Source organism: Erpetoichthys calabaricus, chromosome 15 (genome assembly GCF_900747795.2).
Source record: "Erpetoichthys calabaricus chromosome 15, fErpCal1.3, whole genome shotgun sequence".
In the NCBI taxonomy this organism is placed as follows: Eukaryota; Metazoa; Chordata; class Cladistia; order Polypteriformes; family Polypteridae; genus Erpetoichthys; species Erpetoichthys calabaricus.
This window is the reverse complement of record NC_041408.2, coordinates 91,814,711-91,836,557: the sequence shown is the minus strand read 5'-3', so window position 1 is coordinate 91,836,557 and position 21,847 is coordinate 91,814,711. Positions and strand designations below refer to the sequence as shown.

Genomic DNA, 21,847 nt, shown 5'->3' with positions numbered 1-21,847 from the left:
GGTTCTGCACATCAGGACTGGCACGTTGTCTTGCATTCCTGAGCGCGTACAAAACTCCCCGTAAAAGCTGGCAGATCGGGCACTGACCGTGGAGGCAGCTGTCTTGTCGTCAGTGGAATTTAAATTTAGTACCATCTGTTACAGAGGGGAGATTAAAACATGTAAATAATTGGCCCCAAACTGAATTTCAGGATGTGCGATGTGGTTTCAGAGTAAGCTCAGGATACGTTTAGGAAGCGCGTTCATGGAAAACCGAACTCGTACAAAGTGGACGGCTAGTTGGCAAAACTGGGTCTGAGGAGTGGTGTAGTCCCTTTAGGAGTAATTCTACGTTTCAACATAAATCGCTATTAGATCGGTCAAACATTCAACGAAAATAACATACTTTTACAAATGTTCCCTTTTATATATCTTTTTTCCAGTTCTAATTTTTTATTTTGTTTTTAAAAAGGGAAGCATATCCTTCTTGACTTACGGGCTCAGCAATCAAGTATTTCTGTTGACAAGACCAACTTTTTATATCTGTTGCTTGGAAATTTCTATTCTCCTGAATGCTCACTTTATACCGGCAGTAATGTTTTTAATGTGGAGGACTGGGAGACGCACAAAGTCAAAAGGCCGACAGTCAGTCCTATCTTTGAAACAAACTGGAAACGTAATCCAAAACCGATGTTTCAGAACCAAGAGAAAGAGATCAAAAACAGAACAACAGGATCCAAAAGATTTGAGCGCAAGTTCGATCGGTAAAATGCGGATACTATGGAGATGTTTGAAGTGACCTTTACACCATCTCTCTGGTGACGTCACAGGCAGAACTGCTACGACAACGGGAAATACCAAAACCCTGAAAAAGCTTCATCAATTTACACTGAGAACAAAAACCGACGAGAATATCGGAATCCTTGAATTCTAAAATAAATCAATCAATCCCTCAGCCATAACGACAAGGACAATCCCTGTTGTCTGGATCTCGAGTCCACAGACAGGTTACGAATTATTAGACGGGCCTACCCCAACCACAAAGACCTGACCTTACCTCTTTCGGGGCTGATGTCGACTGTTGTCAAAAGGAGGAGTTGACGATGGTAATCGACTGTAAACTGTGACAAAAAAAACGTTATGTTTTAGTGGGACTCTCGTAACAAGAAGGAAAGTTAGCTTCATTGGTTTTGACCGAGATTCCGTGCGTTCCCGTGAGTAGCAAGGCACAAACAACGTCAAAAATGGCGAGAGATCAAAGCGGACGTGTAAAGCAAAATACTCCGTGGACGATGTTTTGCCTATCCTCTCTGAACTGCACTATGACTTGTCAGACTCAAATTTTGATCCAAGTGATCGAAAACAAATGTGAGGTTCCAGCTTCGGCTGACTGGTCCCCAGCTAATCGTGGTGCTGAACAGGTTCAAGTAGCTGACACACCTACGGCACTGTTGGCCTGGGAGGCCTGCCACTTAACAATGATAAGACGTAGAAACCAGAATGCAATGCACCGCTGCTGCTGCCCCAGCCACACAAAGACAGCCTGGCAGTATGCCTGTCGCACATTCTTGGCAAACTGGCAGCCACAGCATGCAGCAACAGACGTTTTATGTTGGTTTCTATGTTAAACTAGATCTGGTGGTCCAGATCTAATTATGCAATTTTAATTACACTATAACTTCATCCATCCATATTCCAACCCGCTGAATCCGAACACAGGGTCACGGGGGTCTGCTGGAGCCAATCCCAGCCAACACAGGGCACAAGGCAGGGAACCAATCCCGGGCAGGGTGCCAACCCACCGCAGGACACACACAAACACACCCATTAAGTTTATTACATAGAGAATTCACAAAAAATTATTTTTGTTGCCGATAGATGGCAGCTCCTGCCCTGCATTCGTTTATTACAAGATATTTCGAACAATTCTTTTGTCTTGCATTGTTTTCCTGCATTGCATTAACAGTTGCATAATTAGATCTGGACCACCCTATATTGCTTTTCGGGAAACTATGCTTTTTGTAAAAACTATTCAGCCCTCAAAGAGTTAAAGTTAGTGGAGCTGGATGGGGCACAGAGGTCCCTAATATTAATGTCCCCTTTTAGGTGCCTAATCTTATCATTTTGTTTTTAGAGTTTAAATGAGACCTTTAAAAACCCTAATTTTAAAATTTTATACCCCTAGTGTGCACTACTACAATTTTAAGGTTTCTCTAATAACCTGTAGTACTAGGGTGTTGTACCGTGTTAGCCATTATGAATGTAGAGAAAAGCCAAGCAAAATGACACCTTTTATTGGCTAACTAGAAAGATTACAATATGCAAGCTTTCGAGGCAACTCAGGCCCCTTCTTATTACATCTTGCCTGAAGAAGGGGCCTGAGTTGCCTCGAAAGCTTGCATATTGTAATCTTTCTAGTTAGCCAATAAAAGGTGTCATTTTGCTTGGCTTTTCTCTAATAACCTGAAAATTTTATTTTGAATTCTGGGACTTTTTAATACCCTATTTTTTCTATTTATGATTGCTTTTAAAACCTCACTATTATTTATTTAAAAAATCTATAACTGTCTTCATTGTGCACATTTTTGAAGTTTATTTCCATCCATCCATTATCCAACCCGCTATATCCTAACTACAGGATCACGGGGGTCTGCTGGAGCCAATCCCAGCCAACACAGGGCGCAAGGCAGGAACCAGTCCCGGGCAGAGTGCAATTTGGAGGCAAATTTTGTACAGGTTTTCAAAGATAATTTATATAAATGTATTTAAAGAGTTTTTTTTAGCAGCATATGATGATATGTTAGAGGTTTTAATTATTTGCTAGCAATAAGTGTTGAGGCAAGGATAATAGATAGGGTTCTATCTTCATAGATAGTGTGCCTGTGCAATGCTCGCCCTCTAGGGGGCGATCATCTCTACAAACCCTAATCTAACTGTGCAATAAAAAATCAACAAACTGATCACCTGAAATGTTATTAACAAAGACGTTCCATAAACTGTCCAACACAAAGCTCTCCAAAATGAATCATTTCATTTGTTTTAATGCTGCTAAACCATTACTGGTCTTACCAAACAAAAAATTCAAAACGGTAAAATGAAACTCAAAGTCAAAACAACAAGATGAATGGTCTTCATGGAAATTTGTTGAACTTTTGGTAGCAACGGGGTGTGGGGGGGGGGCATTGGTCTTTAAACCTTAGGGATGACGGTGTGTGATGCTGAGCAACTCAAGTGACCTGCCTGAAAAGAAATGTAAGATCTTAACAATTAAATTATATCCCGTAATTGTTGCGATTAATGTTCTTTCTGGAGTTTTCCTCAAGCTCAAAAAAATTATCATTTTTTAATTTTTTGTTTGGAGTCTGTATTTAATATTTTTTTTTAATTTTAAAGACAATATTTTCAATATCATTTTGATTTGGCATCGGGTGCTGCTATCTTGAGAGCTTGGCATCACCCATGGGCTCCTCATGCACCGGAAAGACTGCATCAATAATGTCATTTAGAGCAATGGTATGAAGGTTGCTTCTTGAAAGCCCAACAATATCTGAGATTGGATAAACTTGACAGGCAATACGTGAGATACGTGAACTTACTTAACGCGTGTGATTCTCTTTTTGTTATTTTTATATCTGATCCCTGCTTAAAATAAGACTTTGAACTCTTGTTTGATGTTACAGGTTTTGACAATCAATTCTTGATTTCCGGTTTGGACCTCGGCTTTGTGTTTTGTAGCTTAATTTGTAATTCTATTATTATGTTCCATCTGTTTAAATATTCAGCTATTCACTGATCTCTGTGGGTGAAGCGCCAGGAGGCAGGGCCACCATGATACCACTACTCCTGAGCCTTCTCTCTGGCTGTATAACTGGGCTGAGAAGACGCACGAGCAGGATATCATTCATTTACTTTGGGTTTGGACCTCGGCTTTGTTTTTTGTGGCTTAATTTGTAATTCTATTATTATATTCCATCTGTTTAAATATTCAGCTATTCATTGATCTCTGTGGGTGAAGCCCCAGGAGGCAGGGCCACCATGATACCACTACTCCTGAGCCTTTTCTCTGGCTGTATAACTGGATTGAGAAGATGTAGGAGCAGGATATCATTCATTTATTTCCGGTTTGGACCTCGGTTTTGTATTTTGTGGCTTAATTTGCAATTCTATTATTATGTTCCGTCTGTTTAAATGTTCAGTTATTCCTTGATATTTACGGGTGGAGCCCCAGGAGGCAGGGCCACCATGATACCACTACTCCTGAGCCTTTTCTCTGGCTGTATAACTGGATTGAGAAGATGTAGGAGCAGGATATCATTCATTTATTTCCGGTTTGGACCTCGGTTTTGTATTTTGTGGCTTAATTTGCAATTCTATTATTATGTTCCGTCTGTTTAAATGTTCAGTTATTCCTTGATATTTACGGGTGGAGCCCCAGGAGGCAGGGCCACCATGATACCACTACTCCTGAGCCTTTTCTCTGGCTGTATAACTGGATTGAGAAGACATAGGAGCAGGACATTATTCATTTATTTCCGGTTTGGACCTCGGCTTTGTATTTTGTGGCTTAATTTGTAATTCTATTATTATGTTCCGTCTGTTTAAATATTCAGCTATTCATTGATCTCTGTGGATGAAGCCCCAGGAGGCAGGGCCACCATGATACCACTACTCCTGAGCCTTTTCTCTGGCTGTATAACTGGGCTGAGAAGACGCACGAGCAGGATATCATTCATTTGCTTTGGGTTTGGACCTCGGCTTTGTGTTTTGTGGCTTAATTTGTAATTCTATTATTATGTTCTGTCTGTTTAAATGTTCAGTTATTCCTTGATCTTTACGGGTGGAACCCTAGGAGGCAGGGCCACCATGATACCACTACTCCTGAACTTTCTCTCTGGCTATATAACTGGATTGAGAAGACGTAGGAGCAGGACATCATTCATTTATTTCCGGTTTGGACCTTGGCTTTGTGTTTTGTGGCTTAATTTGCAATTCTATTACTGTATTATGTTCCGTCTGTTTAAATATTCAGCTATTCATTGATCTCTGTGGGTGAAGCCCCAGGAGGCAGGGCCACCATGATACCACTACTCCTGAGCCTTCTCTCTGGCTGTATAACTGGGCTGAGAAGACGCACGAGCAGGATATCATTCATTTACTTCAGGTTTGGACCTCGGCTTTGTGTTTTGTCCACGTTATTCTCTCAGTCCCTCCATTTGAATTTCATTCTCTCTCCTTTGAGATAACACAGTAAGTTGCTTCGAATAAAAGCATTGGCTAAATATACAATATCTTGCTTAATTTCTGTTCTGCCAGGAAGGAGATCAGTGTCGGAAAAGGAAAGGGTCAGAAAAAGGACAAAGAAAGGAAAACAGGCATAGAAAGGCATAGAAAGACACACGGCAGCTAAGCGAGATTTTTTTTTTTTTTTTTTTTTGCTTTGAATTGGTTTCCAACAAGTGACGCTGGGCAGTTTAAGCTTTTTCATCTTTTTCTGCAAGCAACAGAAATAAAAATAGCCTCGGAGTGAGTGACATCATGAACCCTGTATGTCAAAAACAATGAACTTCCCAATTCAACTTACCTTTAAACACGACACGTCATGCATTCTGCACTGTTTTTATAATTATAATCATTACTAAGACGTTCCAAAGCTTTCCTTTTGAAAATGTCCTTCTTAATACTCATTGAATCTGCTCAGTTTGTTTTCCTTATTAACTAGAAATCAAGAAATAAACACAAACATTCACATTAAAGTAGCGTACGGCATGAGAGAGGACAATATGCATTATGTCTTGTTTACATTTTAAGAAATCGAGAATGTTTAATAACTTACTTAAATTCTGCGTATAAATGGAAAACGCCAAACGCATTCTTTTAGGCTAAATTTCAATCTGTCCATTTTCATTCCACATTCCCTGATGAGGACTCCATTTTGCTTATTTTTTTTTTGTGACAATATTACAATGATTGGATGGCATCAGTGGAGTCAGTTTTGTCTGACTGAACATTCACACGCTGGCTTACTACAAAATTCACCCGTGCTGCACAGTTACATACTGACAGGGACAGAGGACACCGAGCTTGCTCTGGATTCCCGAGTCTTGCGATTCGGCATTGTGATTACGCAGCACGAGATCCCGACGGTCGCCTCTGATAATTCGTCTTCCAATGTCCATTCATTGATAGTGGGGTTGTAACACTGGATGCACTTCTTGTATTTCTTTTCAATTTCGTTCCAGCCGCCTAGCAGGTAGATCTTGCTGTGGAGGACGGCGGCTCCTGCCGTGCTCACTCCTATTAGCAAAGGCGCCGAGTAGCTCCACTGGCCGGTGTGGGGATTGTAGCACTCAACGGGCAGAACATCAACCCTTTCTCCACGGCCCCCAAGCTGGCTGCCCCCCATGATGTAAACCCGGTCACCTAGACTAACGGCGCAGTGCCATCCTCTCGGGGTGCTCAGGCTGGCTTTATCTTGCCAAGAATCACTTGAAGGGTCATAGCAGCAGACAGAGCGGGAGTATGCGTTGTTGATGTAGCCTCCAGTGACCAAGATCTTACCATCGATGACAGCACTGGCATGGCAACACCTGGGCACTTCAAGAGATGCCTTCATCTGCCACTGGTTGGATGAGGGGACGTAGCATTCAACAGAAGCCTGGCAGCCATCTGAATTACGACCTCCTATTGCAAAAAGCAGGCCAGTGAAAGCACTGAGACTGAAGTGAGTGCGCTTCTGGATCATGTTTGCCAGATGGATCCAAGTGTTGAAACGTGGGTCATATCTGCAGAACAAAGCACAATTATAGTTTGATTTTAAACACTTTAAATACCCTTTTTAGATTAAACCTAGGGCGGCACAGTGGCGCAGTGGGTAGCGCTGCTGCCTCGCAGTTGGGAGATCTGGGGACCTGGGTTCGATTCCCGGGTCCTCCCTGCGTGGAGTTTGCATGTTCTCCCCGTGTCTGCGTGGGTTTCCTCCGGGGGCTCCGGTTTCCTCCCACAGTCCAAAGACATGCAGGTTAGGTGGATTGGCGATTCTAAATTGGCCCTAGTGTGTGCTTGGTGTGTGGGTGTGTTTGTGTGTGTCCTGCGGTGGGTTGGCACCCTGCCCAGGTTTGTTTCCTGCCTTGTGCCCTGTGTTGGCTGGGATTGGCTCCAGCAGACCCCCGTGACCCTGTGTTCGGATTCAGCGGGTTGGAAAATGGATGGATGGATGTATTAAACCTAGTTGTTAAAGATTGCACAAACTCAAAACCTGATATTTGCAGTGGTTCCCAAATTCACTACCGGTGGGCAGGGCCATCTTAACGCCTGGGCACGCTGGGCAGTTGCCCAGAGGCCCCATGCTAATCTATGTATGTTGTGACTTGTTGAGTGGTTGCGTAGGTAGGGGGTCCCAATGCACTGCCTTGCCTGGGGGCCTATAATCCTGTTAAGACGGCCCTGCTGGGGGACCCCCGTGGTTGCAGATTTTTATTCCAACCAATGTTACAATCGGTACCCCATTCTTACTTTGAATTGATGTCATTGTTTCGCAAGACATCCTTTTTTTGTTCTCTAATTCTTATACATTTTCAAATACTGTGTTTCTTTCATTTTAACTTAAAACTGGAGTGAGTCCTAAATCCAAATTATTTAATTGTCACACCTCAAAGTCTTTTGTTGGGGAAATATTAAAAACTAGCTACATTATCTATTAAAGACAGTGAATAGAATACATTTCAAAATATTTGATAGTTGTGTGACAGATAGAGGGTGCTACTGAGCTACAAACCCTGGACACAATTAACACAAATACAGTCACGGGTTCAAGACTAGGATTTACATTATTAAAACACTTCACAATGGTTTCTTCTAAGGTTGCACAAGCACAACTACAATCAAATTCTCCTTCCATCCTTCTCTTCTCTTCTCTTCTCGCTCCGTCCAGCTCCCTCCAGTGAGTGTTGCCTTCCTTCCTACCGACTCTGACACTATTGGAGGAGGCTGGACGGCTTCATTTTATGTTGGCCCAGGAATATTTCTGGTGCCAGGGTATAGCCTGATGGAAGCACTCGCGGGTCAGGCGGAAGCTCCAAAAAACAGGGATCATGAATCCCTACAGCACCTCCTGGTGGCATCCATGGGACCCAGCAGGGCTGACTCATGGCACTACACCTCCCATCATGCCCTGCGGGTGTCCACATGGTTACTGAGGTCCTGGGATGATGCCACCTAGAGGATGGGGGATACACATATATTAAAAACTATCCATATTGTCTATTAAAGACGGTTAATAGAATACAATACAAAATATTTGACACTTGTGTGAAAGATAGCGGGTGCTATTGAGCTACAAACCATGGACACAATTAATACGAATACAGTCACGGGTACAAAACAGGGGTTTTCATTATTAAAACACTTCACAAAGGTTTATTCTAAGATTGCACAAGCACAACTACAATCAAATTCTCCTTCCTTCCTTCCATTCCTTCTCTTCTCTTCTCACTCCATCCAGCTCCCTCCAGTGAGTGTTGTCTTCCTTCCTACCGACTCTGACACTTTTCATTTTATGTCTGCCCAGGAATACTTCCGGTGCCAGGGCGTAGCCCAATAGAAGCACTTGTGGGTCAAGCGGAAGGGATCATGAATCCCTAAAGCACGCCCTTGTGGCTTCTATGGGCTGACTCATGGCACTACATCTCCCATCATGCTCTGCAGGTGTCAACATGGTTACTGAGGTCCTAAGATGCTGCCATCTAGAGGATGGGGGATAAACATATATTAAAAACTATCTATTTTATCTATTAAAGACAGTGAATCGAATACAGTAATCCCTCGCTACTTCGCGGTTCACTTTTCGCGGATTCACGACTTCGCGGATTTTATATGTAAGCATATCTAAATATATAACGCGGATTTTTCGCTGCTTCGCGGGTTTCTGCGGACAATGGGTCTTTTTACTTCTGGTATTTGCTTCCTCAGTTGGTTTGCCCAGTTGATTTCATACAAGAGATGCTATTGGCGGATGGCTGAGAAGCTACCCAATCAGAGCACGCAGTTAAGTTCCTGTGTGCTGCTGATTGGCTCAGCGACGGAGTGCTGCATTAACCAGGAAGTCTCATCTCACTCATTCAGCATTAACGTGCTCTTGCTACTGCATTCAGGGGATTATCACCTTCATCGTCATCATTTTTACTGCGCAGCATATTCATCACCATCATCATGTCATATATAGCTACGTGTACTTCGCTATACAGTAAGTGTAAACTTATCTACCGATTTCATATTGCTTAGCAGTTGTCCCTGTTATTAATAGAGTAAAGGGTGGGTTGTAAACAATACAGGGAGGGTTTAAAAATGTCCAAATACACGTTAAATAATTAAATAAATATGGTGTCCCTACTTCGTGGAAATTCAGTTATCGCCGTCGGCCTTGGAACCTATCTCCCGTGATAAGTGAGGGATTAATGTATGTTTCAAAATATTTGATAGTTGTGTGACAGATAGAGGGTGCTATTGAGCTACAAATCCTGGACACAATTAACACAAATACAGTCACGGGTATAAGACAGGGGTTTTCATTATCAAAATACTTCACAAAGGTTTCTTCTAAGGTTGCACAAGCACAACTTCAATCAAATTCTCCTTCTTTCCTTCCTTCCTTCTCTTCTCTTCTCACTCCATCCAGCTCCCTCCAGTGAGGGTTGCCTTCCTTCCTGCCGACTCTGACACTATTGGAGGAGGCTGGACGGCTTCATTTTATGTCTGCCCAGGAATACTTCCGGTGCCATGGCGTAATCCGATGAAAGCACTCGCAGGTCAAGTGGAAGCCCTGAAAAGTAGGAGTCATGAATCCCTACAGCACCCCTTGGTGGCATCTATGGGACCCAGCAGGGCTGACTCATGGCACTACACGTCCCATCATGCCCTGCGGGTGTCCACATGGTTACTGAGGTCATGCGATGCTGCCATCTAGAACTATCCATATTATCTATTAAAGACAGTTCATAGAATACATTTCAAAATATTTGATACAGTTTACAATACAGTTTATTTTTGTATAGCCCAAAATCACACAAGAAGTGTCGCAATGCGCTTTAACAGGCCCTGCCTCTTGACAGCCCCCCAGCCTTGACTCTCTAAGAAGACAAGGAAAAACTCCCAAAAAAAACCTAGTAGGGAAAAATGGAAGAAGTGTGTGATAGTTGTGTGACAGATAGAGGGTGCTATTGAGCTAAAAACCCTGGACACAACCAACACAAATACAGTCACGGGTACAAGACAGGGGAGGATGGGGGATAAACATATTTCAAAATAGGAGCCTTCTGCCACTGCTCCTGTGTTTGGTCCTCCCGTATTGGTAAAGGGTCCCATACCCATTCCAGATGGGGTGCCAGTCCATTGCTGTTCTTCTATTCTGCCTTCCTTACTTACTGGCACTTATACTTGATACCTCACGCCTCAGCATTCCTCCTACACCTTTCTTCAGTATCCTTCAGTGTCTCAACCGCACTTGCCCCTCGTTTCCTCTCTTGATCGCATTCCCGTAAAGTCTGCTTCTCAGACTCTGCCATTTTGAGGCGCATTGCTTGCCTCCTGCCTTCTTTTTGAGTGCAGACAATGGTAGACAAGCCCCCTTTACCAGCAATGAAAATATCATTTGTATTCTTACGAATTCTCCCCATATTTCAAGGTGACTCAACCTCTCTTGCACATCCTTTCCTCTCCTGAACGAGTTTAACTGAGCAACTAAAGCAAAACTGACCAATCAAACTGGCCAATCAGAGGGACCAGACACACACACACTCACACACAGTCAGTCAGTCAGTCATTATCCAACCTGCTTTATCCTAACACAGGGTCACGGGGGTCTGCTGGAGCCAATCCAAGCCAGCACAGGGCGCAAGGCAGGAACAAACCCCGTGGGCAGGGCGCCAGCCCACTGCAGGGCATACACACACACACCAAGCACACACTCGGGACAATTTAGGATCGCCAATGCACCTAACCTGCATGTCTTTGGACTGTGGGAGGAAACCCACGCAGACACGGGGAGAACTTAGAAGCATGGGATAGGCGCTATATAAATAAAATGTATTATTATTAACATGCAAACTCCACGCAGGGAGGACCCGGGAAGCGAACCTAACTGCGAGGCAGCAGTGCTACCACTGTGCCACCGTGCTGCCCTTCACACACATACAGTGGTGTTTTATTATATAGCAGACCTCCAAACACAGACAATGTGAGAAAACAAAAATGCACCGAACGCTCAGAATTTGCCTCCCGGCAGCTAACAAATACCAGAAGTAAGCTCGTATGAACTTCTGAATGAGAAAGTGATTCGATGTGTGTGGCTTGTGAAAGGAAAAACAATATGGCGCATACAGGCTTACGAAAGGGAAAGTAATTCAATGTGGCCTGTCTTGTGAATGGAAAGGCAATTTGGTACACATGGGCTTATCCATCTTACTAACCGAAGGTTGTAAACCGGACGGACGCAGGGCGCATCGAAGCACACGTGCACTGCAACGAGCCCACCCGTAGCTAATGACACAGCCACAGAAAACACAGAAACGAGAACGTTGTAAACCGGATGTGACGAATCGCCCGCCTACCAGTGTGATCGCTTTGAAGACCCATATAGATTTTAAATAACGGTTAATTGGCACATGCACGATGACCCGCTAGACTAGATGTACCAGACTCGGCTGTTTGCTTAGGCTGTACAAATCGGAGCCCATAGCTAGCGACACAGCCACAGAGAAAACAAAAACGAAACGATTCAGCGCATATTTGAATCACATTATAGTATTACAGTACGGAATCCACAATGAAAGAGCTCAACTAAATACAAACACAAGCCCGTATGGCTACGACCTGTAAACGAGCCCGTATGGATAAAAAGAATGAACGAGGGTGCCCACTTTAGTACAAATATGTTTATTTAATTAAATGAAAACTTTACCATGGCTACGACCTGTACACTAAACCTGAGGTAAAGCATGCACGCCAGGTTGTACAGCCGCCCGAGCGCGACCGCCCACACCACCGTATGTACCACATTCGTTTAGTAATGTAGCCCTCCATGCCCGGATCCGCCGCCATGGCCATTTCAGCACGCGAATCCGCCACCATCAGCAAACGACTTCTCGCTGACAACACAGCCATAGAAAAACAAACACGCGACTGCATGGCATGAAAACAATAAACGAAGGCGCCTACAACTGAGTCACAGCTCCAAAAAGAAACCGCTTTAGTACAAATATGTTTATTTAATTAAATGAACTGTCCCAGGATGCACCCACCCTCCATGATATTTCATCCCTCCAAGTATCAGAGGGAACAGAAAGTGATTACCATTCTTGGATTTGCGATTCTTTCGAGAATCGCGGGTTTGCTAGTAAAAGAGAAAGCGATTTGGTGAGCACAAGCCTTTGTTAGGGAAAGCGCTGTGACACACAATGGCCTGTAAGTAAGAAAGTGATTCGGCATATACAGTGGTGTGAAAAACTATTTGCCCCCTTCCTGATTTCTTATTCTTTTGCATGTTTGTCACACAAAATGTTTCTGATCATCAAACACATTTAACCATTAGTCAAATATAACACAAGTAAACACAAAATGCAGTTTGTAAATGGTGGTTTTTATTATTTAGGGAGAAAAAAAAATCCAAACCTACATGGCCCTGTGTGAAAAAGTAATTGCCCCCTGAACCTAATAACTGGTTGGGCCACCCTTAGCAGCAATAACTGCAATCAAGCATTTGCGATAACTTGCAATGAGTCTTTTACAGCGCTCTGGAGGAATATTGGCCCACTCATCTTTGCAAAATTGTTGTAATTCAGCTTTATTTGAGGGTTTTCTAGCATGAACCACCTTTTTAAGGTCATGCCATAGCATCTCAATTGGATTCAGGTCAGGACTTTGACTAGGCCACTCCAAAGTCTTCATTTTGTTTTTCTTCAGCCATTCAGAGGTGGATTTGCTGGTGTGTTTTGGGTCATTGTCCTGTTGCAGCACCCAAGATCGCTTCAGCTTGAGTTGACGAACAGATGGCCGGACATTCTCCTTCAGGATTTTTTGGTAGACAGTAGAATTCATGGTTCCATCTATCACAGCAAGCCTTCCAGGTCCTGAAGCAGCAAAACAACCCCAGACCATCACACTACCACCACCATATTTTACTGTTGGTATGATGTTCTTTTTCTGAAATGCTGTGTTCCTTTTACGCCAGATGTAACGGGACATTTGCCTTCCAAAAAGTTCAACTTTTGTCTCATCAGTCCACAAGGTATTTTCCCAAAAATCTTGGCAATCATTGAGATGTTTCTTAGCAAAATTGAGACGAGCCCTAATGTTCTTTTTGCTTAACAGTGGTTTGCGTCTTGGAAATCTGCCATGCAGGCCGTTTTTGCCCAGTCTCTTTCTTATGGTGGAGTCGTGAACACTGACCTTAATTGAGGCAAGTGAGGCCTGCAGTTCTTTAGACGTTGTCCTGGGGTCTTTTGTGACCTCTCGGATGAGTCGTCTCTGCGCTCTTGGGGTAATTTTGGTCGGCCGGCCACTCCTGGGAAGGTTCACCACTGTTCCATGTTTTTGCCATTTGTGGATAATGGCTCTCACTGTGGTTCGCTGGAGTCCCAAAGCTTTAGAAATGGCTTTATAACCTTTACCAGACTGATAGATCTCAATTACTTCTGTTCTCATTTGTTCCTGAATTTCTTTGGATCTTGGCATGATGTCTAGCTTTTGAGATGCTTTTGGTCTACTTCTCTGTGTCAGGCAGCTCCTATTTAAGTGATTTCTTGATTGAAACAGGTGTGGCAGTAATCAGGCCTGGGGGTGGCTACGGAAATTGAACTCAGGTGTGATACACCACAGTTAGGTTATTTTTTAACAAGGGGGCAATTACTTTTTCACACAGGGCCATGTAGGTTTGGATTTTTTTTCTCCCTAAATAATAAAAACCATCATTTAAAAACTGCATTTTGTGTTTACTTGTGTTATATTTGACTAATGGTTAAATGTGTTTGATGATCAGAAACATTTTGTGTGACAAACATGCAAAAGAATAAGAAATCAGGAAGGGGGCAAATAGTTTTTCACACCACTGTAAGAGCTTATAAAAAGGAAAGGAGTTGGGTCTCATGAAATCGAAAAGCGATTCTGCTTGTGTTGCCTTGTCAAGTGAAAGCATGTCCAGCAGCCACAAACACCTGCACTTCAGAACTGGTCACCCACCTGAAGCTCAGCCTGTTCGGGCCTGGCCAGTACTAGGATGGGAGACCATCTAGGAAAAGCTTGGGGGTGCTGCTGGCGGCCAGCAGGGGGTGCTAACCCTGTGGTCTGAATGTGGATCTCAGTGGCCCAGTGTAGTAATGGGGACACCGTGATGTAAAAATAGCAATGTTGTTCAGATGAGACATAAAACCGAGGTCCTGACTCTCTGTGGTTATAAAAGGTCCCTGGGCATCCTTCATAAAGAGTAGAGTGTATCCCGATGTCCAGGCTAAGCTGCCCTCCGTGGCCCAGCCATTCTCGACCCCTAATCATCCCTCATCTCTCATCACTTCACCACCTAGCAGCTCATGTGTGGTCAGAGTATTTATTTTTAATAAATTTGCAAAAACCTCAAGTAAACTTTTTTCACGTTGTCATTATGGGGTGTTGTGTGTAGAATTCTGAGGAAAAAAATGAATTTAATCCATTTTAGAATAAGGCTGTAACATAACAAAATGTGGAAAAAGTGATGAAGCGCTGGGAATACTTTCTGGATGCACTGTATAGTGAATTGACAATAAAAGGCTATTTGATTTGATATCTCAGAATGCTTCTCACCTTACACTCCAAATCGTAACCTCAGATCTTCAAATGAGTGTCTGCTTAGAATTCTAAGAGCTAAACTTAAAAGCAGTGGTGAGGCGGGCGGCCTTCTGCTGTTATGCACCTAAAATCTGGAATAGCTGAGTGATAGAAATTCGCCAGGCTGATACGGTGGAGCACTTTAAAAAACTGCTAAAAACTCCATTATGTTAAAATGGCTTTCTCAGAGCTTCATTTTAGTTTAATCCTGATACTTTATATATGCATTTAATTCCATCCATTTTCCAACCCGCTGAATCCGAACACAGGGTCAAGGGGGTCTGCTGGAGCCAATCCCAGCCAACACAGGGCACAAGGCAGGAAACAATCCTGGGCAGAGTGCCAACCCACCGCAGGACACACACAAACACACCCACACACCAAGCACACACTAGGGCCAATTTATAATCGCCAATCCACCTAACCTGCATGTCTTTGGACTGTGGGAGGAAACCCACGCAGACACGGGGAGAACATGCAAACTCCACGCAGGGAGGACCCGGGAAGCGAACCCAGGTCCCCAGATCACCCAACTGCAAGGCAGCAGCGCTACCCACTGCACCACCGTGCCGCCCTATGCATTTAATTATCATTATTATTTCTGTTGGCTCTGTAATCAGTACTAACCCCTACTTTCTCTGCTGTTCTTTTTCCGGTTTTCTGTGGTGGTGATCTGTGCCACCACCACCTGATCAAAACACCGTGATGTCCCTTCATTGATGGATTAAAGGCCAGAGGTCCACATGACTGTCATCATCAAGTTCTTCCATGTGAACCCTGAATACAATGAGGACCGATTGAGATCATTGATGTTAGGTAGAATGCCTAGTGAGGGGTTGGCTAGGTGGTCTCATGGCCTCGGACCCCCTGCAGATTTTGTTTTTTTTTTCTCCAGCTGTTTCTGTCCTCCCTGGCCATCAGACCTTACTTTTATTCTATTTTATTAGTTAGTGCTCCCTAATCCTATTTTCTTATTTATTTCTTCATCCTGTAAAGCACTTTAAGCTCCATGATTTGTATGAAAATGTGCTATAGAAATAAATGATGTTGTTGTTATTCTTGCGAAACTGAACAAAATGGATACAGAAACTTATGAAACTTATGATACGATAAAAACAGCATACGGTGATCACAGTTTGTCTCGCACACAAGTTTTTGATTGGCACAAATGTTTCAAGGAAGGATAAGAAAATGTGGACGATGTTCAACGCCCAGGTCACCCACGCTCGTCTCGGAGAGATGAAAACATCACAACGGTGAAATGATCGTGCTGCTTTTTCTGTTTTATGGCCTCCCAACTAAATCTATATATATATAAAATTCTTTTCGTGTTTGAAACGGAAATTACGTATGAGCGTTTGAAACGGAGATTACGTATGACCACAGAACATATTATAATACACTTTTTAAAATTTCAGATACCCACAATGCCACCAAAAAAACAATTTTTTGGGGAACTTGGGGAACCGTCAACATCGACAAAAAGAGTCAGGTTACACAGAGAAAGTGCGACAGAAGCAGATCGAGAGAGAAGGCTTGCTGTTTAACGTATACGACAATCACAATTGAGGGCCTCACAAACAATCGAACAATGTGCTGAACAGAATCGAATTCGACGGATGCAGTATTCACAGGCTACCACGTCACACAGGTGTCAGGGTCTGTAAATGGAGGGATTCAATTATAACATTGAAAAAGATTATTGCCTACATCCAAAAGTTACAATAGGAGAAATGGACATTGTGTGTGAGTACTGCCAAGCAAAGAAGTTTAAATTTGAATCACATGGGGTGTGTTGTTCAGGCGGCATGGTGAAATGAACACCTTCAAGCCACCCACCTGTTGTTGTCTCTTATTTCTGGCGCAAATCCACATTCAACTCATTTTCTACAGAACATTAGGAAATACAATTCGTATTTTCACATGACGTCGTTTGGCACCATGGCTGCTACCAGACAGTCTGGGTAATGTATCTTTACTTCTTAAATGTTAATGTTTTACTGTTTAAAAATTGATACGCTTCTTATATGTCATTCAAATTCCATCATTCCATCCATCCATTTTCCAACCCGCTGAATCCGAACACAGGGTCACGGGGGTCTGCTGTTGCCAATCCCAGCCAACACAGGGCACAAGGCAGGGAACCAAACCCGGGCAGGACGCCAACCCACCACAGGTCATTCAAATTCTCTTACTGTTTAATATTTTATATGCTTCTTATATGTTGTTCAAATTCTTTTATCAAAATATTTTACTGTTTAATAATTTATATTTATATGAAATGTGCTTCTTATATATTACTTCATATTCTCATATGATAATGATGTTAATGTTGTTTATATTGATTTCTATGTTATTGTAAATGCTCTTTATTTGTTGAAGAATAAAATTGGTAATTAACAAACTTATTTTATAAATACTGCATTTTATTTTGTTCCCTTGCACTCAGTGAGCGAAGCCACTGGGTAATCAGCTAGTATATCAATAGATTACAGTACGTTCAGAATTCTGCTGCTTGTTTACTTACACACACTAAAAAATCTGCTCACATCACTGCTGTCCTCTATGATTTGCATTGGTTACCAGTTTCTTCAAGAATTAAATATCAAATTATTCTTCTCACCTTTAAAACCCTTCATGGGTTAGCCCCTCATTATCTGTCGGAGCTGCTGCTTCCTTACACTCCTGCTCATGCATTATGATCATCAGACGCTAAGTTACTCACTGTACCTAAATACAGGCTAGTAACTACAGGTGGCAGAGCTTTCAGAGTGATGGCCCCTAAAATTTGGAATTCTCTCCCTCTCAGCCTTCAAGAGGAAAAATCAATTATTAATTTCAAACTTCTGTTAAAAACACATCTTTTCAATGAGTATTATTCTTTTTCGTGTATGTAATTTCTACTGTCTTGTTAATGTGTGTATTGAATTGTAAAGTGTCCTTGAGTGTATGAAAGGCGCTATATACAGTGCATCTGTAAAGTATTCCCAGCGCATCACTGTTTCCACATTTTGTTATGTTACAGCCTTATTCCAAAATGGATTCAATTCATTTTTTTCCTCAGAATTCTACACACAACACCCCATAATGACAATGTGAAAAAAGTTTACTTGAGATTTTTGCAAATTTATTAAAAATAAAAAAAACTGAGAAAGCACATGTACATAAGTATTCACAGCCTTTGCCGTGAAGCTCCAACTTGAGCTCAGGTGCCTCCTGTTTGCCCTGATCATCCTTGAGATGTTTCTGCAGCTTCATTGGAGTCCACCTGTGGTAAATTCAGTTGACTGGACCTGATTTGGAAAGGCACACACCTGTCTATATAAGGTCTCACAGTTGACAGTTCATGTCAGAGCACAAACCAAGCAGGAAGTCAAAGGAATTGTCTGTAGACCTCCGAGACAGGATTGTCTCGAGGCACAAATCTGGGGAAGGTTACAGAAAAATTTCTGCTGCTTTGAAGTTCCCAATGAGTACAGTGACCTCCATCATCTGTAAGTGGAAGAAGTTCGAAACCACCAGGACTCTTCCTAGAGCTGGCCGGCCATCTAAACTGAGTGATCGGGGGAGAAGGGTCTTAGTCAGGTAGGTGACCAAGAACATGATGGTCACTCTGTCAGAGCTCCAGAGGTCCTCTGTGGAGAGAGGAGAACCTTCCAGAAGGACAACCATCTCTACAGCAATCCACCAATCAAGCCTGTATGGTAGAGTGGCCAGACGGAAGCCACTCCTTAGTAAAAGGCACATGGCAGCCCGCCTGGAGTTTGCCAAAAGGCACCTGAAGGACTCTCAGACCATGAGAAAGAAAATTCTCTGGTCTGATGAGACAAAGATTGAACTCTCTGGTGTGAATGCCAGGCATCACGTTTGGAGGAAACAAGGCACCGCTCATCACCAGGCCAATACCATCCCTACAGTGAAGCAGGGTGGTGGCAGCATCATGCTGTGGGACTGGGAGACTAGTCAGGATAAAGGGAAGGATGACAGCAGCAATGTACAGAGACATCCTGGATGAAAACCTGCTCCAGAGCGCTCTTGACCTCAGACTGGGGTGACGGTTCATCTTTCAGCAGGACAACGACCCTAAGCACACAGCCAAGATATCAAAGGAGTGGCTTCAGGACAACTCTGTGAATGTCCTTGAGTGGCCCAGCCAGAGCCCACACTTGAATCTGATTGAACATCTCTGGAGAGATCTTAAAATGGCTGTGCACTGACGCTTCCCATCCAACCTGATGGAGCTTGAGAGGTGCTGCAAAGAGGAATGGGCCAAACTGGCCAAGGATAGGTGTGCCAAGCTTGTGGCATCATATTCAACAAGACTTGAGGCTGGAATTGCTGCCAAAGGGGCATCGACAAAGTATTGAGCAAAGGCTGTGAATACTTATGGACATGGGATTTCTCAGTGTTTTTATTTTTAATGAATTTGCAAAAACCTCAAGTAAACTTTTTTCACATTGTCATTATGGGGTGTTGTGTGTAGAATTCTGAGGAAAAAAATGAATTTAATCCATTTTGGAATAAGGCTATAACATAACAAAATGTGGAAAAAGTGATGAAGCGCTGTGAATAAAACTTATTATTATTATTATTATTATTATATAAAGCAGTTTTTGACTGACAAAAACATTCCTGTCCTCGATCCTCCTCCCTATGCGCCTGATTTAGCTCCCTGTGATGTTTACTTGTTCCAGAAAATCAAAAGTGACGTGAAGGGAAGACATTTTACTTCAGTGGGTGAAAGTGAAGAGAGAAACGTCAAGCCTGTCTGAAGAGCCTCAAGCAAGAAGACATCCAGCGCTGTTTCCATCAATGGAAGATACGTATGGGGCGGTGTAGAGATCAGGAGGGGGAGTATATAGAAGGTGACAAGCTTTAGAATGCGGTAATTCATCAAGAAATAGATTTTCCCAGTAAGGACACACTGCAGGATAACGTGGAGTGAATACACATGACTTAGAGTTTTCCTCCTCTTTCTTTCTCTGTACGTTTAACATTCGTTTGCTCAGAGGTTGACGCGTTTGCTGCTTACTGAGCAGCTTGTCTTTTCTCTACCTGAGCGGCCCGCTTCTTCTCTTCTTCCGTCGGCATCTTTTCACGTTAAAACTGATTAAGTCCGTGTTTGTGTTGCAATTACTGAGTACATTTTCCTTAATTTCTCACTTAAACTGGCACTTCAGTCTACAATCTGCCTCAAAAATGATTTGAGATATGGAGAGGTAGAGTAAGTGACGGCAAAGGTGGGAGGGAGGAGAATGGCGCCCGTACGCATGCGCCATGCGGCTGCTTTGCTGGCTGCTGCCAATAGTTAATTCTACAATAAAATTAAATAAAAATAAAAAGAGGAATAACTTTGGAGGTCAATCATCACCCCGCAAACAGATAGTAGACATCACGTAGTATACGAGTAGCAAATTTCAGGTTAATCGGTCAAACGGTTTGTGAGCTACAGGTGATTTAAAATCCTGGACAGACATACAAACAGCCACGGTAGCGTATTATACATAAAGATTTTTGCCAATCTGGTTATTTTTGTGTCTCACCTCATATGTGGGCTCATAGCTAAATTATGAGATCAATTCAAAATAAGTATGGAATCATTTTTGTGAAGTTGGTTGGAATAAAAACCAGCAGCTATGGCAGTCCCACAAGACTGAGCCTGTAAAGCAAAAAGTCAGCAAAAAGAAAACGTTACCTGCAGAAATTACCAACGGCATGCTTGGCCTGGTTCCTGGCATCGTTCTGGTCTTCACCTCCTGCCACGTAAAGGAATCCATCCATGACGGCAACGCACTGATTAAAACTCTTGGCGGGTAGTTCAGTCAGTCTGCTCCAGTTGTTCTCTGGGTCCCTGAACACAACATCTCTACTGAGTGACTTTTCTGTCAATGCTGGACGGCCACCGACGGTGACCAAGACTTGGAGGGCACCTCGTACTTTTGTTCTTCTGGACTGCAAGGAGTTCTGCTGATATGGAAGCAGGTGGTAATTCATGGCATCAACAAGAAGTCTGTGGCATTCCGTGTTCTGCATCATTCTCGGAGCGCTCTGGACAAAGCTGACCAAATCTTGCGCAGAGATTGTGCCAAAGCGAATATTGGCCAGCAGGTCAGCCGCGTACTTCTCCCTTTTTGCGTCAAAATCCAGCCATTTCATTGCTATTTGGAATGCTGTGATTTCTGAAGGCAAGTGTAGAGCGTCGTCTTGGAGGAAATCATTGATCTGCTCATAGGTGAGTTTCAAGAACTGCTCAGTTTCGGAAAACTCGATAAAATTGTCCCTGATGAACTTCTGGGCTGCCTCTTTGGTGTTTTTAAGTCCATAGGTATCTGCAATGTTTGCCACGTACATGCAATTCTCCACACTGATTTCCTGTATCAAAAAATCACAGCACATTTTTACCAAGCTATGGATTTGAAGAAAGATAGCAGTTGAAATGATACTGCCGATGGTGTACAGTGACAAGGTAAGCTTGCCAGAGTAGGCGTACGTAATAACTGTAGCCAGACCAACAGGGGAGACATCATTGAGGTCCAGTTTCTGACTGGAGGGATCCTTCTTTAGCACATTATGAACATACTCACTGCAGGAAGCCATCACCACTTTGTGAACGCTAAAAGATTTTGTTTTGGTGGCGACTGTTAAGTCGCACAGGAAGCCTTCTTGCCTCATTTTGCTGAGGCCATCCATGAAGTTTGGCCCATAGGATGTGTCGCTAACTTCTGTGGAGATGCAGCTGAAGCCATTTCCCCCATCTAAGAGTGTGTTAAGCCCATTTAGTTTGCTCAAAGGACCGTCCTCAACAATGATTGTCATCTCATTGATGTCCGCTTTATTCTTCTTGACGCTCTTCTTTTTTGGTGCCATGACTGCAATTTTAGATCACAGCCAAGACCTGCAAGACAATGGAAGGTAATTGAATAAGAGCTGATATTCATTCATTACGTTATCATAACAATCTGACGTGCAAGAAGATCCAAAATACAAGGGAGAAGTAAATCATTTTATACATTTGAAC

At 43.0% G+C, this 21,847-nt stretch overlaps 1 protein-coding gene across 1 annotated transcript in view; it reads right to left on the bottom strand.

The window, feature by feature from the left end:
• Window positions 1-5,764: 5,764 nt before the first annotated feature.
• The window catches only part of klhl31 (kelch-like family member 31), a 29,675-nt gene continuing 13,592 nt past the window's right edge, over window positions 5,765-21,847 (bottom strand). Inside the window, exons 2-3 of the mRNA XM_028820410.2 lie at window positions 20,525-21,724; window positions 5,765-6,761 (exon numbers count right to left, since the gene is read on the bottom strand). Coding sequence (XP_028676243.1) covers window positions 6,029-6,761; window positions 20,525-21,696 — 1,905 coding nt within the window. The 5' untranslated portion in view covers window positions 21,697-21,724 and the 3' untranslated portion in view covers window positions 5,765-6,028. The remainder of the gene's footprint in view (window positions 6,762-20,524; window positions 21,725-21,847) is intronic.